Genomic DNA, 13193 nt, shown 5'->3' on the forward strand with positions numbered 1-13193 from the left:
CGTAAAAATTACGACAGGATTCAAAAAATGGACAAACACATTTTATTTTACAAAAATGCCATTTAATTGCGTATAAACACTTATAATACAGCTTAGTAAACCTTTTTAAAACTAAGTCTATGGTTAAATCTCATCTGTACAATGGAAACAGCATCTTCCGCGATGCTCGGCACAGATTGGCTTGGCACATCGGCAGCAAAAGATTGACGTCATCCTCTGTTTTGCTGATGGACATATTCCACAAATTGTTCGACGGGGGTGCTGAGGGACATTAACTTTGTTTGTTTGAAGAGGTGCCTTAATTATTTCAGCAATCGATTGGCAGAGTTTTCTTGGCAAGTTTGGGTAGTTCATACGGTGCTGAAGCCATGGTGTGATGAGGTCATAATGGATTTGCATTGCAAAGTTTCTCCTTGAAAGAGGTTTCAAGCCCATTTTCACCATGTTACTAGTGTAAATAACATATGAATTTACTAGCATGATATTTATCATGCCAAAAAATACACATAATGGCCACCGCCTCGTCTTTCGGCTGCACGACATTTGATGGCACATTTGATCTAAAGTATCAACTGCACCTTTGGTTGCGTTGTATGTCTCAATGATTAGAGGTTTTTTTGAGTCCTTATCAATTGATGGTTTTTCATGACAAGTCGATAGAAGCAACACATTTTTGGAATTCTTGACTTTGTATGAAACCATTGTTTTCATTCCATCGAAACAAAACATACTGGTCCCAACTTTCCTATTTTTCGTGCACAACATTTCTCGTTTGTTTTTTTTTAAGAGTACCGACTATGGTCAATTTATATGGTTCTTCCAATAAGGAAGTTGCTAGAGGTACTGATGTGAACCAGTTGTCAATGGTTACATTTCTGTTGGAACCATGACAAGTAGTAGACAGCTTTTTCACAAAGAATTCGCCATGGGGCATGCCTTCTGTATTTAATGTTCTGCCTGAGTATGGAATGGCATCAACCATGAACCTTGTTGCATTGTCACACATTAATTTGACATAGCCACTTCATCTACGGGATGTAAAGGTAGAGAGGCCGTGGTTTCTGGTAGTGGTATAGAAGTTGGGTTTTCAACGGCCGGTGCAGTTTTCTTTTTCCTCTTGGGCGGTAGAGGTAGTTCTTCATCTGAACTGGAGTCATCTTGTAAAGTTTTCTTTGCAGGGGAATAGGATGGATCAGCATCTGTGTCATCGCTGTCAATTTGGAATTCCACTTCATCAACTTCATCTTTCTCACTTTCCGAAACATCACTTGTAGTCAAACATTCGTCATCATTCAAATACTTTAAAATTTGTTCAGTCTCAGTCAATTTACTTCGTTCCATTTCACGTATAGAGAATCACTACTTTTGCAACAATTAAACACAAGAAAAGAAGGAAAAAGACGCACAGCTGTTTTTATAAAGTTCCGAAAATCCAAGCGTAAAAGCTAACGTATCGTATTTCTTACGAACCTTATTTACAAGAGAAAGAATATGCCAATATGATGTTTATTTATGTTATGTGAAGGCAATGCTATGGCCACTGTTGAAGAATAAAGACAAAGTTATCCTTACTGCAGAATTCCAAGTACTAGTACAATTAGTGCTACATTTCTTACGTTACGGGAAACAGTAGGGGCAAGGTTGCAGTATGACCGCTCTTGCCAACATGATGGTATTGTAAACATTGCTGCTGCTGTTGAACATATTCCAGGTATTAGTATAGGATGTATTTCTAAGCGGTTCAGAGATATAAAAAGTAAAATATGGAGAATACTTAATAATAACAAGCTCTATCCCTAACATAAACAAAAATTACAGCATTTACATCCAGGAAACAATGCCTATTAATTGCTTGGAGTACTATATTTGGTTAAACACCCATTGTCTGCAGACACCCAAGTGAAACCTCATGCAACAATATTGAACATAACTTTCAACAGCGTTGTTGCATTAGAGTATGGTGTGGTATTATTATTCATGATCAGCTGATTGGACCATTTATGTTTCAAGAGCGCTTAATAGGTCAGATATACTTTCAGTTTCTTCAAGAAATTTATTGATATTGCTTGCAGATGTTCCTCTTGCAATACAATGCTAGCTGTACTTCCAACATGATGGTGCATCACCTCATTAAAAAAATATTGTTTCCAACTACTTGAATAAACAGTTTCTAAATAAATGGATCAGTCGTGGAGGTCCTATACACTGGATTCACCAGATTATGTTCCATTGGATTTCTGCATATGGGGATGGAGCATCCTTAAAAGAGCAGAAAAATGCATTGAAGTTGGTGGAGACACTTTTGAAAATTTACTGCTATTTGGTTAAATAAGATTTAGATTAATGTTTTCCAGTTAATTTTACTTTGTACTATTATGAATAACCATTTAATCAAACATCTATTTGCTTTCTGTGTACTTTATTTACAAATGTTTGTTCAAAATAAACTTTTCTACAAACTTTATTACAAATTTTTATCTGTTTTGATCATGTTTTTTACTTCATTTTTTTAATTTGACACTCGATTTCTCAAAACCTACTAAACTTACCATTCTCTTGAAGTCAACACATACAACAAAAATGTAATAGCGATGTGTAACAATTTGCTGATTGACTATTGATAAATAATCACTCAATACAGTTAATTAATAATTAAACCTAGGCTACAAAATACATTTGAAAGCCTATTTGTAAAATAGAAGAAAATATTCATGACTTTGTAGAACTTATTCAAGTTGTCATTTGCAGCAAGTTCAATTTGTTATGAAGGTGAATTTTCAATTTCAACTTTTAATGGATTATTTTAATATTTTGGATTATTCAACTGTTATTTCAAACTTATCTTTTCTGTAATGATGCTTCATCGAAATCATCAAAACAAGTTAAGAATTCCTTCCTTAGTTACACAATAGTACCTATCGACTATGTAATAGGACAGTAAAGGTTTTATTAACAATTTTGTTGCAAGTTTCAATGTGGTCCAAAATGTTTTTTTCTAAATGATTATAAAAAGCAAGCTTTCATTTAAAAGTTTTGCTTGTTGGAAGAGATTCTTTGCAAATATTTTTGCTTTGAAGTTTTATGTTCAAAAAAATAATGAGTGGTAAGATCTACTGCAAATGCTAGCTTCCAAAGTAATGCTGGATTACTTTGCCAGCGATCATCTTAAAGCTCTTCTAGAGGACCAGTAAATCATGATCTGGTAGCTTGATATAGTTCAAGGATTCTTTCAGCACTTTTTCTCTGTTTAACCAACTTATATCATAATGATCGGAAATGTCTGTATTTCTGAATTCACTTATAATTTCAGAATTCACTTTCGATTGCAGGAGACCTAATTTAATTTACTACCTTACTAACTTGCATTATTTCTGGAACCTCAAGGTTATTACAGCATAACAGTGGTGAACATTGCAATAGATTTCTCATCTTCAGCATCAAGATAAACATTCCAAATATATCATACTAAGCCTGTTTTAACGGCTTGAATACTTTTAACTTTATCTGTAGCTATTCTCTTGAGTTTATTTAGATTATATCGGTGTTTAGAAATAGTTTCATTGTTTAAAAAATTGAGCTCCAGTAACATAGTTTTCCATGGAATGAACATCAGCCAATTCTTCGATCATTTCAAGTGACTAATATCACTTCTCTTAAAGAGTAGCATTTGAGCCAAATTGTACACATCAGTTGGCTCGTCTAAAGCAAGCATCAAGTCAAGTGTGACTTTGTTCATCATAGTTTTTTATCCTTATATATTGCCCTTCATCAGAAGATAAAATTAATATCATGTTAGTTTTTAACAATAGTAAAGAATTTAATTTTTTAATTTAAAATAAATTGTAGGTGGAACAATGGATATTAAATTTTAAATTGTCTCCCTTTTGGTATTTGTTACTTTAAATAATGTATTATGAATGTTGAAATAATGTAGATTATATTGTAATAAATAGATAAATTGTGCAATAAATATTAATGTTTATGTACTTTCTAATTCTAATACTTAGTCGATAAAAATATTTTATTAAAATTACTTAATTATTGAGCATAACTTTATTAAACATACTGGCAGTCTTCCGCTTCTCTGTTCTTAACTCATAATTCAGCCTAAATCAATGAATAAAAATTAAAAAAACAAATCAAATTATTAAAACCGTTCTAAAAATATACAGCATCAACTTTAAAGGTATGAGTGAATTGAAATATTCTTGACATTTTGTCATTATTAGTACAACAATAAATGTTTAACCATTTTCTCCCTTATTTCTGGCTGCTGAGTTTTTAGAAGACGTTTCATTTTAAAGGTATGCTTTTAAGATTTGTGTAAGATTTTAATAACAATTCCTAATTGAAAAACTGTATTTTTTTTAACTGTCAAATTATATTAAAAATTAAATGAAATTTTGAGATGTATAAGTTGTATTTTAAAATTAAGATGTATCAATACAACTCTATGATAAAGATATACATTGGCATAAAGTTTAGCATTGTTTTATGACATAAAAATCAAGATAGTCATTGGTATATTAGACTCTTCAAAACTTTAAATTGAGAGCTAATAAGGAAATAATAATAACAAATCAATAATAAATAGTGCCAAATATGACAAAGTTTCTATTGTTATGAATTAGAACTTGTACTTTGCCTTTCCCACAGCAACAGAGAATTCTGGGTAGTCATCTTTTGAGACCGAGATTAAATTTTTAATACATTTATGCATGAATTAAAAATTTAATCTTACTTAAAGATTAATTTGTTGTGGACACTCTTAAACCAATATTTATTAAATTATTAATAATAAATACTAATAATATTTATGATAAAGCTATTAATAATAAATGGTTACTATCATTCCAGTGTTGGAATTTTAATCAAAACCTCTGTACTTAACTTTATCATTTTGGTTTATAAAGCAAAAATGTTTTTTTTTACTAAAGAAAACCACAATTTATTAAATTGTAATACCATAAAAACGTTTAAAAATCTCAACACTGACTAACTGCACTCCTTATCAAATTTAGCCAAAATCTGTGAATATTGGTTACTGAATATATATATATATATATATATATATATATATATATATATATATACAGGGTGTATATTATGTCTGGAAACACCCAAATATATCCTTTAATAATTTAAATATAAATTTGAAACCTCTTACAATCGTGATAGAGATTGGGCATCTACTTTTTGGAACAATGTTTTGTTATGTCACACCAACGGGGGACGTCCTGCCGAGGGTATCGTGAATATTCTTAATGGAAGCCTATACCTTGTGATACATAATTTTAAAGGTAATAGCTTACTGAATTGAATGCCACAAACCGCATCTCAAGGGAATTATTCTATCAGAAAATAGAGCATTTTTAGTATTGAAAATTTACTGATGTTCAACAATGTAATTTTAACATGGTTCTTGCCACAAAATGTGTTACACTAATTTTTTAGCATTTTTTAAAATGTTCAATTAAATAAAACAAAATTTTCATTTTAAGCTGGTTCTATTAGCACAAATTTGCCAGTTTTTTATTACAGTACAATTATGGAAATACTTATGTTATTGATTTCTTATTACAAATAAAAAATAATGTATGCTGTTAGAAAAGTCTTACAACAAACGTTTTACCTGCATTTGGTGTCAAAGCAATTGTTCGAACTGTGTTCCTTCTACGGTTTGACAATGAGCCAATCTTGTGTAAAATGATTCGACAGAGTTGCCTAACATTTCTTCAGTTATCAAAAGCAATCTCCTCTATAATCCTGTTTCTTAGGTCTTCCAAATTATGAGGCTTTCTTCTATAAACATAGGATTTTAAATGACCCCATAGGAAATAATCGATTGGTGACAAATCCGGAGATCTTGGAGGCCATTCGATTTCTCCCTCTTCGGCCAATCCATTTATGAGGAAACCTTAAATCCAAATACTCTCTTACCTGTCTCCCATAATGGGGTGGAGCACCATCCTGCTGAAACCATACATTATCAAAGTATTCTCCTGATGCAATTTGAATAGCTGAGATTATTTCATTTTTGGAGCATATTGTAGTAAAGTTCGGCATTTAAATTTCCATTGATGAAAAAGGGTCCAACAATTTTCAAATTTATATTTAAATTATTAAAGGATATATTTGGGTGTTTCCAGACATAATATACACCCTGTATATATATATATATATATATATATATATATATATATATATATATATATATATATACATTACAAAAATTCTTCATATTTTATAAATTGGATCTCTAACAAAATGTTTTTACTGCAAGCCAATATGTTATTTTTAGCTATTGCTTTCATTGTACTTGGTTAAAAAATCATGCTAGTGACACCAAACACCAAAACGAGTGATTATTGTACAAAATTGTATCAACTTAATTTGATTAAGAATGGTATTTATGGCTAGCTAAAATTGACTTGTTTTATAGATATAAATATTTTATTCACCTAATTTATTCTTTTCAGCCCCTCTTCTGAGAGCCCAGTCTAGGAAAATTTTAAACCCATTAAGTGGCTTTTACATATATTATTAAATTATTATAAAATGATGACTATGCGTTTAAAAAGTAGGGTTTTAATTATGCTAATAATTATAATTATAAGCATAAATTATAATTACAATAGGGCAAGGAGAATTAAACACAAATTTAAGACCTTCCCTATTACATTGTCAGATCTATCTGGTTATACTAAATCATACAGCAGTAATCAAAAGAGTAATCTTGTCGCTGTGTTGCCTTGTGTGGTGTAGAGCTTGCTTAAAATGTGCCCTTTTATGGCATGCAGAGAAATCCTATCTAGGACAACAGAATGGAAGGCCATATGGCTTGGAAAGTGCTTATTTAGAAAAGAATAAAGCATTCTGGTTTATTTAATACCGTTATTTAGCTTTATCAAGGAAATGGTGAGAAAGTTGTGTTTTAAAAGGTGTACTAAACCTAAGATTAGTTATGTTTTAGTAATTTTTAAAGAATTTACATTTGAAATTTCCCCCGCTAAATTGTTGCTGGATTGGATAGAACAGTGAGCCAATGAAAAGCATTCGTCAAGTCAAGTTTGCCAACATGCAAAGTAAAATGAACGAACTCTAACTTTAACAAATTGCTATGAGAAAAATATTAATTCACTCCATACCTATTTAGATTATTCATAACTAAATAAATACATCTTTTATCAGTGGTAAAAGACTAAAATATATTTTATTTGAGATTTGTATTAAAGATTAAAATATAAGAAGTTAAACAATTTCTGACTAAGTGTGTGGCCAGCCTTACTGAGAATATTGTCGTCAGCTGCCACTGGGAAAAGTGAATCATCAGTTAAGGTGTTGGTCCAGTTGTCAAATATTTCAACGAAAGGTAAGACGTTTTATTTTTCATCAGTAGTATTTTGTATTATTCAGGTGAATCGTTATTATTAATCAATATTCTCGTCTAATTGTTTTAAATCTGTGTTCTTACGTACTGGTTAAACATATTATTGTACAAAATTATATTTTGATGATTCACAGTGAGCCTAACTTTATTGCCTTTTTTGGAATGGCATTGCTCCCAAGACAGAATTAAAGTATTATTTTTACAATGTATGGTATTGTTTTCATTATCTAAGTTTGACACGCATTTTTAAAATCGTGTTTACTTTGTTTTTAAATAGTTGTGCAATATCAAATATGGGGAAAGTACAAAGCTGCTAACGAGGTTAACATTCTAATTTCATTAATCTAAATTCTACAAATTATTTTTTCAGGTTGACTTTAATAATTGGCCATAGTTGGATTTGTTATTTTGTAATGTTATTGTTACCTTTATGTTATTATAAATTGTAATGTATTATTCTTGTTGTTATAGTATTATAATTCTTGTTTTGTATGATTAATAAATAATATTGAATTTGGATAATATATTGAATAGTTCGATAATAACAACCGAATACTGAGTGTAGGCCACTTATTAAGTCTCCCTTTTTTCCAGTAGGCCTTGAAAAGAATTGAAATTAGAACAAAGTCCGTATAAATAGATTACTTAGTTTATTGCATACTATTTGGTACTTGCTCAGTTAAGGGATACCAAATTTTGCATTAAAATGCACTACCCTCTTGACTTCCCCTCCATAAGGGGTGGCATGACCCTCTTTTTATAAAAGTTGTCCGATTTAGATCTACATGCTTTAATGTCTATTTTCAGGCAAATCAACCAAAAATTGTTTAACCACCTAACTTTTGTGAGATTAAAACACCCTATGGAAAGAAATGGCAAGAGATATGGGGGTACAAGTACTTATACGCCTCCACAAAAGTGAAATTACAAATATTTTAACACAAAGGTCATTAAAAGTCCATGTTAACTATACGTCCAAAGGGTTCCTCTCTATAAAAGAGTTGAGTTTAGAACAAAGTCTGTATATATAGGCTACTTAGGCTTAAAAAAAAACCACATGAAAAGACATTGCAAGGGGTATGGGTGTACAAGCACTTGTACTACTTTCACAAAATGAAACTATAGTCAGACAACTAAGTCAGATGAAACGTATATATTAACTATACGTCCAAAGGGTTTCACTTTGGGGGGTTACCACCTTTTATCTAAATTATCAGATTTTGATAATTTTTTTTACATTTTCCACTGTGTATTTTTGGGAAAACCAACTGAACATTCTTTAATCTCGCAACTTACTTTAGGAGGCTTAAAAACCACATAAAAAGACAATGCAAGGGCTATTGGGGTATAAACACTTTACTACTTTCACAAAACGAAACTGTTGTTAGAGGCAACTAAGATGAAATTTGCATGAGTTTTTGTTGACTGTTGATCAATTGCTGAGTTGGCACATGATATAAATCTGTTGTTTATCATGCTATTTGTTGTTTTTATTATTCAAATATGAGTAAACGTTGTACAGAAAGTATCTATTTTGACTAGGGAAAAGAATGGAAGAAAGGGTCTCAATTCACACTTTAGGCTATTATAATCTAGCCTAGGCTACTCGTAGGGATGTAAAATACTTAAGTATTTGTAAATCGGGTAAATGTCAGATTTTCATAAATTGAATATTAATTCAAATTCCCATTGACTGGGGTAAGTTAAACAATATTTAGTACTTTGGTACTATCCGGAGGCCACTATTTTTGGAGGAGTTTTTCTTACTGGGAGCCTAAAAAAACTACATTATTAGAAAGAACAGATTTTATTTGACTTGCTATGAAAATTGAATGTCATTATGGTGATCAGTTTTTGTTTTCTGCCTTCCAAAAGGAAGTAATACTATTTGTTATTAGGATATATAAGTAGGTAAATACATATGTACGTATTATAAATATAAAAAGTTAATGTGATCGCCTTGACGTGGGAAAAGTTGGTCGATCTGGGTCGTGACCTAAGGTCAGGAAAGAGCCAATCGTAAATGTCTTATTATCAGTGCGGGCTTGATTGGCACATTTAACGCCAGCCTGCACTTCTGGTAAAAAATGAAACACATCCTTCGTGATAGTACCTTCTTCTTCTATGAGGCGGCCTATCGCCATGCACTTAAGTGTTAAGGGCCTTTTGTGCACCCTAGAAGCACACCATGAGGCCGACCAATCTACGGTTTCAGCAGTTCCACAAACCGCCTAAAACAACCAACCTATCAGGTGGAAATTGACCACTCTTTACTTCAAGCTCAGATTACGTGAGCACTTGTAAGGTTATCTTTAAATTTGGTATTACTACTAGTAACATATTTATGATCATTTAAACAAAACCTACTTATATAACATAATAATAAATAGCATGTAGGCCTCCTTGTTGCCTACATCGTTTTCTTATGAGAGACAGAAAATAAGAACTGATTGTTATAACGACCTATAATTTTCATTGTAAGTCAAATAAAGTTTGTTCTTTGTAATAATATAATTTTGTTAGTTCCCTGGTAAGAAAAAACTCCTCCAAAAATAGTGGCCTCAGAATAATACCAAAGTTCCCAATGTTTTTAAATGAGGCTATAAAATTTATTATCACCACTTTGAATTTAATTGACTCAAATATTTGAAAACAGGCTGAAGACAAACAAAACAAAACATTACTTTAAGACCTTAGAACATACCTTGTAGACGCCAGTAAAGTTACTTTTGTAGTAATATGAAATGCAGGGGTATTACAAATTGTCTCACATAACAACAATATTGTACATAATTATAACTAAAAGATCATAATTGTAAGTGTAACAGCAATCATTGGTTATAGTTACACCGTTTTAATCCCCCTCATGTTTTTCTTTAGTACAGCTATTTGAACTCAAAACCTATAATTGATTAACTTTTATCTTTTATTTTTTTTCTGCATGGTCTAGCTGAAGTAAAAATGACTATATTATGTTTGAAACATAATCCATTCAAATATTTAGAAAGTGTTTTAATATTAATATATTGGAGACTAGGTAATAAAATCAAAATCTGTGTAGTTTAATCCCACAGTATTATTTTTATTCATTACTTGTATGTGTATATTACCGTAGTGTATTCAGGTAGCATGGAAAACTGCTTTTCATTTGAAACTTCTATTACAGTCCATAGTATCTGTCACAGTTATATGTAATGTTCACTGTATTTGTATTTTTTTTTTGCAGAAGAATGTCTTCCAGGAAAACCGCAGGTCGAAGGGCAACCACTAAGAAGCGTGCTCAGAGAGCAACTTCCAATGTGTTCGCAATGTTTGATCAGGCACAGATTCAAGAGTTTAAGGAAGCTTTCAATATGATTGATCAGAACAGGGATGGTTTTGTTGACAAAGAAGATCTACATGATATGCTTGCTTCTTTGGGTAGGTCTCATGGCTTCAATTAAGAAAATACCATGAATGTTTGAATTATTTATTTGAAATTTATTAAATTTACCATGTCTTTAATGTAATACTTTATATTGAGCATATAGAATTTTTTAATCTAATGATAAAAGATAGTAATGGCTGTTCGGTGTTTAGTAGTAACTTTCAACTATTACTTTCTACTTTAAAATATTAATATATACAGCAAATATTTGGCTAAATAAATATTGTAATTTATAATATGTTGTATATAAGTTTGTTTGTTTTATGATGTAGGCAAGAATCCCACCGACGAGTATCTGGAAGCCATGATGAATGAGGCACCAGGACCCATCAACTTTACTATGTTCCTTACACTGTTTGGGGAGCGGCTGCAAGGAACCGATCCTGAAGATGTAATTAAAAATGCTTTTGGGTGCTTTGATGAAGACAACAATGGTTACATCAATGAAGAGCGACTACGTGAACTGCTCATTTCCATGGGGGACCGGTTCACAGACGAAGATGTAAGTTGTAACAATAATAACAGTTTTTAAAACTATCTAAAATTGAGTATTATCATTATTACATTGTCAAATGTGCTCTTCATTTATGTTATCTAGAAAAAAAAGTATAGACATGATGTTTCTTGTGGTGTAATTTTCTTCAGGAAAATAAATATGGAAGGACAAACTTCCCCAAACTAGAGACCAAGTTTTATATTTTCAAGCTAATACTACTTTTATATTTTATAATTTTCATCTGCTTCTTGTCCAACATCTATACTCTAGTATTCCATTGTGTTTTATCTGCATTGTTATCCCTTTCTTTCCAACTTTCTTAAACTTTATTTTAAGAATCATGAGCAGTATGAAACTTATAGTAATCTTTGTATACCAGTAAAATTACTATTTATTAATAGTTTTATATAATTTACCACTAATTTCCTTCTGCAACCTTGAACCTCATGGACTTCAGAATTCTCTTATGTATGTTATTTACTAAATTTGGAAGTTATACTGCACTATTTATAGTTGAAAATGCCACACTTTAACTAGTTAGTATAATATTGGGTATTAAAAATCTCAGATTTTAATTATTCTTTGTATGTTTTTGTGTTGTATTAAATAATAAAAGTGTTATTAAGTCAACATTTATTTTTTGAAACAAAACATCAACAATTTTTTGATGTTAAATATTGAATGATTTCTCTGAGGTTGCTAATAAAACATTTAAGTTGTAATAACTGTTACAGGTGGATGAGATGTACAGGGAAGCACCTATCAAGAATGGTATGTTTGATTACATCGAGTTTACTCGCATACTGAAACATGGAGCCAAGGATAAGGATGAACAATAAAAAACCAACAATATATTCCATGTTTGAAATCTTTTGTTGAATATAAAATGTGTTACCGTTTAAGCATTTTTAATAAATTATTTTTTTAATGTTGCATACAATGTCAAATCTTGTTATCATCAGTCATGTATTTTACATTAGCATTTAAGGACATTTTCATAAACAGAACTTTTATAATTTGGATGCTTTGTTTTATTTACCTATTAAAAATTGGAACCAATCAGAAGTACAAAAAAATAATACAACTATACAAATCTTCTATAGTTTAGTTAAGACAGTAAAAATTTAAAGATACCATGTGCCAAAACCAAAAAGGATTACTTTTGGCATTACTTGTTTTGGGTATTCCAGACTGCAACAATGTAGTGTTAACTCTATAAGTAGCAGGCGATGGATATATGGTGGTGGGACTTTTATGTTTGCAATGAGGAAAAATCAAACTTCTCATTAATACCGTGTTTTATTAGGTTTTGTACTATTTTTAGGTCCCTTATGGATATAAGAATACATAGATACTTTCTAATTGTGTTTAGTATTCACAGTCCAACACATTCATCGCATGAAATACAGTAGAACAGTCAGAAAACGAGTTTTAATAAACAATGTTGATAATTTTATAACAAAATAGAACCATTCTCAATCTTAAATCTGCGTTTTTCTGTTATTCTGGCTAATCCAAACAATCACGTAATAGTGGGACTTCACTGTATTTATATACGCTTGCCGGATGAAAGAAAATTCCGGACTTTGGAGGTTATTTATAAAAATACAAGTCGTATAAATTAACAATTTGCACAAAAAACCTTTACTGTATGCATTTATTATTTAAACATGGGTTATTTTAACAATATATTTTAACAATCATCATCGGAAGCATTGATTGCCCGCAACTACTCAACAAAATCTACTTCCATGTTCCTGGGCATACGAGACTGCGAGACACCTTTGCAAGACTGTACTATTCAACGACCTACCAACAACAGAGTACGATACCTCGACTTCTACGCAGCGGAAATGAAATGGGACATCTTGTTGACTTCT

The 13193-nt window shown here is 31.0% G+C and overlaps 1 protein-coding gene across 1 annotated transcript; it reads left to right on the forward strand.

The window, feature by feature from the left end:
* Positions 1 to 7238: 7238 nt before the first annotated feature.
* LOC124361173 (myosin regulatory light chain sqh) lies at positions 7239 to 12333 on the forward strand. Its single transcript, XM_046815215.1, has 4 exons — positions 7239 to 7372; positions 10617 to 10810; positions 11090 to 11319; positions 12048 to 12333. The coding sequence occupies exons 2-4, from the start codon at positions 10621 to 10623 to the stop codon at positions 12150 to 12152; spliced, it is 525 nt and encodes a 174-aa protein (XP_046671171.1). The 5' UTR covers positions 7239 to 7372; positions 10617 to 10620; the 3' UTR covers positions 12153 to 12333.
* The last annotated feature ends 860 nt before the right edge of the window (positions 12334 to 13193 follow it).

Source organism: Homalodisca vitripennis, chromosome 1 (genome assembly GCF_021130785.1).
Source record: "Homalodisca vitripennis isolate AUS2020 chromosome 1, UT_GWSS_2.1, whole genome shotgun sequence".
NCBI lineage: Eukaryota > Metazoa > Arthropoda > Insecta > Hemiptera > Cicadellidae > Homalodisca > Homalodisca vitripennis.

Excerpts from the sequence above, each read along its gene's own strand:
- LOC124361173 (XM_046815215.1), top strand. The coding sequence starts at position 10,621 with ATGTCTTCCAGGAAAACCGCAGGTCGAAGGGCAACCACTAAGAAGCGT. Across the intron at positions 10,811-11,089 it reads TGATATGCTTGCTTCTTTGG|GCAAGAATCCCACCGACGAG; the intron begins GTAGGTCTCATG and ends TTTATGATGTAG. Across the intron at positions 11,320-12,047 it reads ACCGGTTCACAGACGAAGAT|GTGGATGAGATGTACAGGGA; the intron begins GTAAGTTGTAAC and ends TAACTGTTACAG.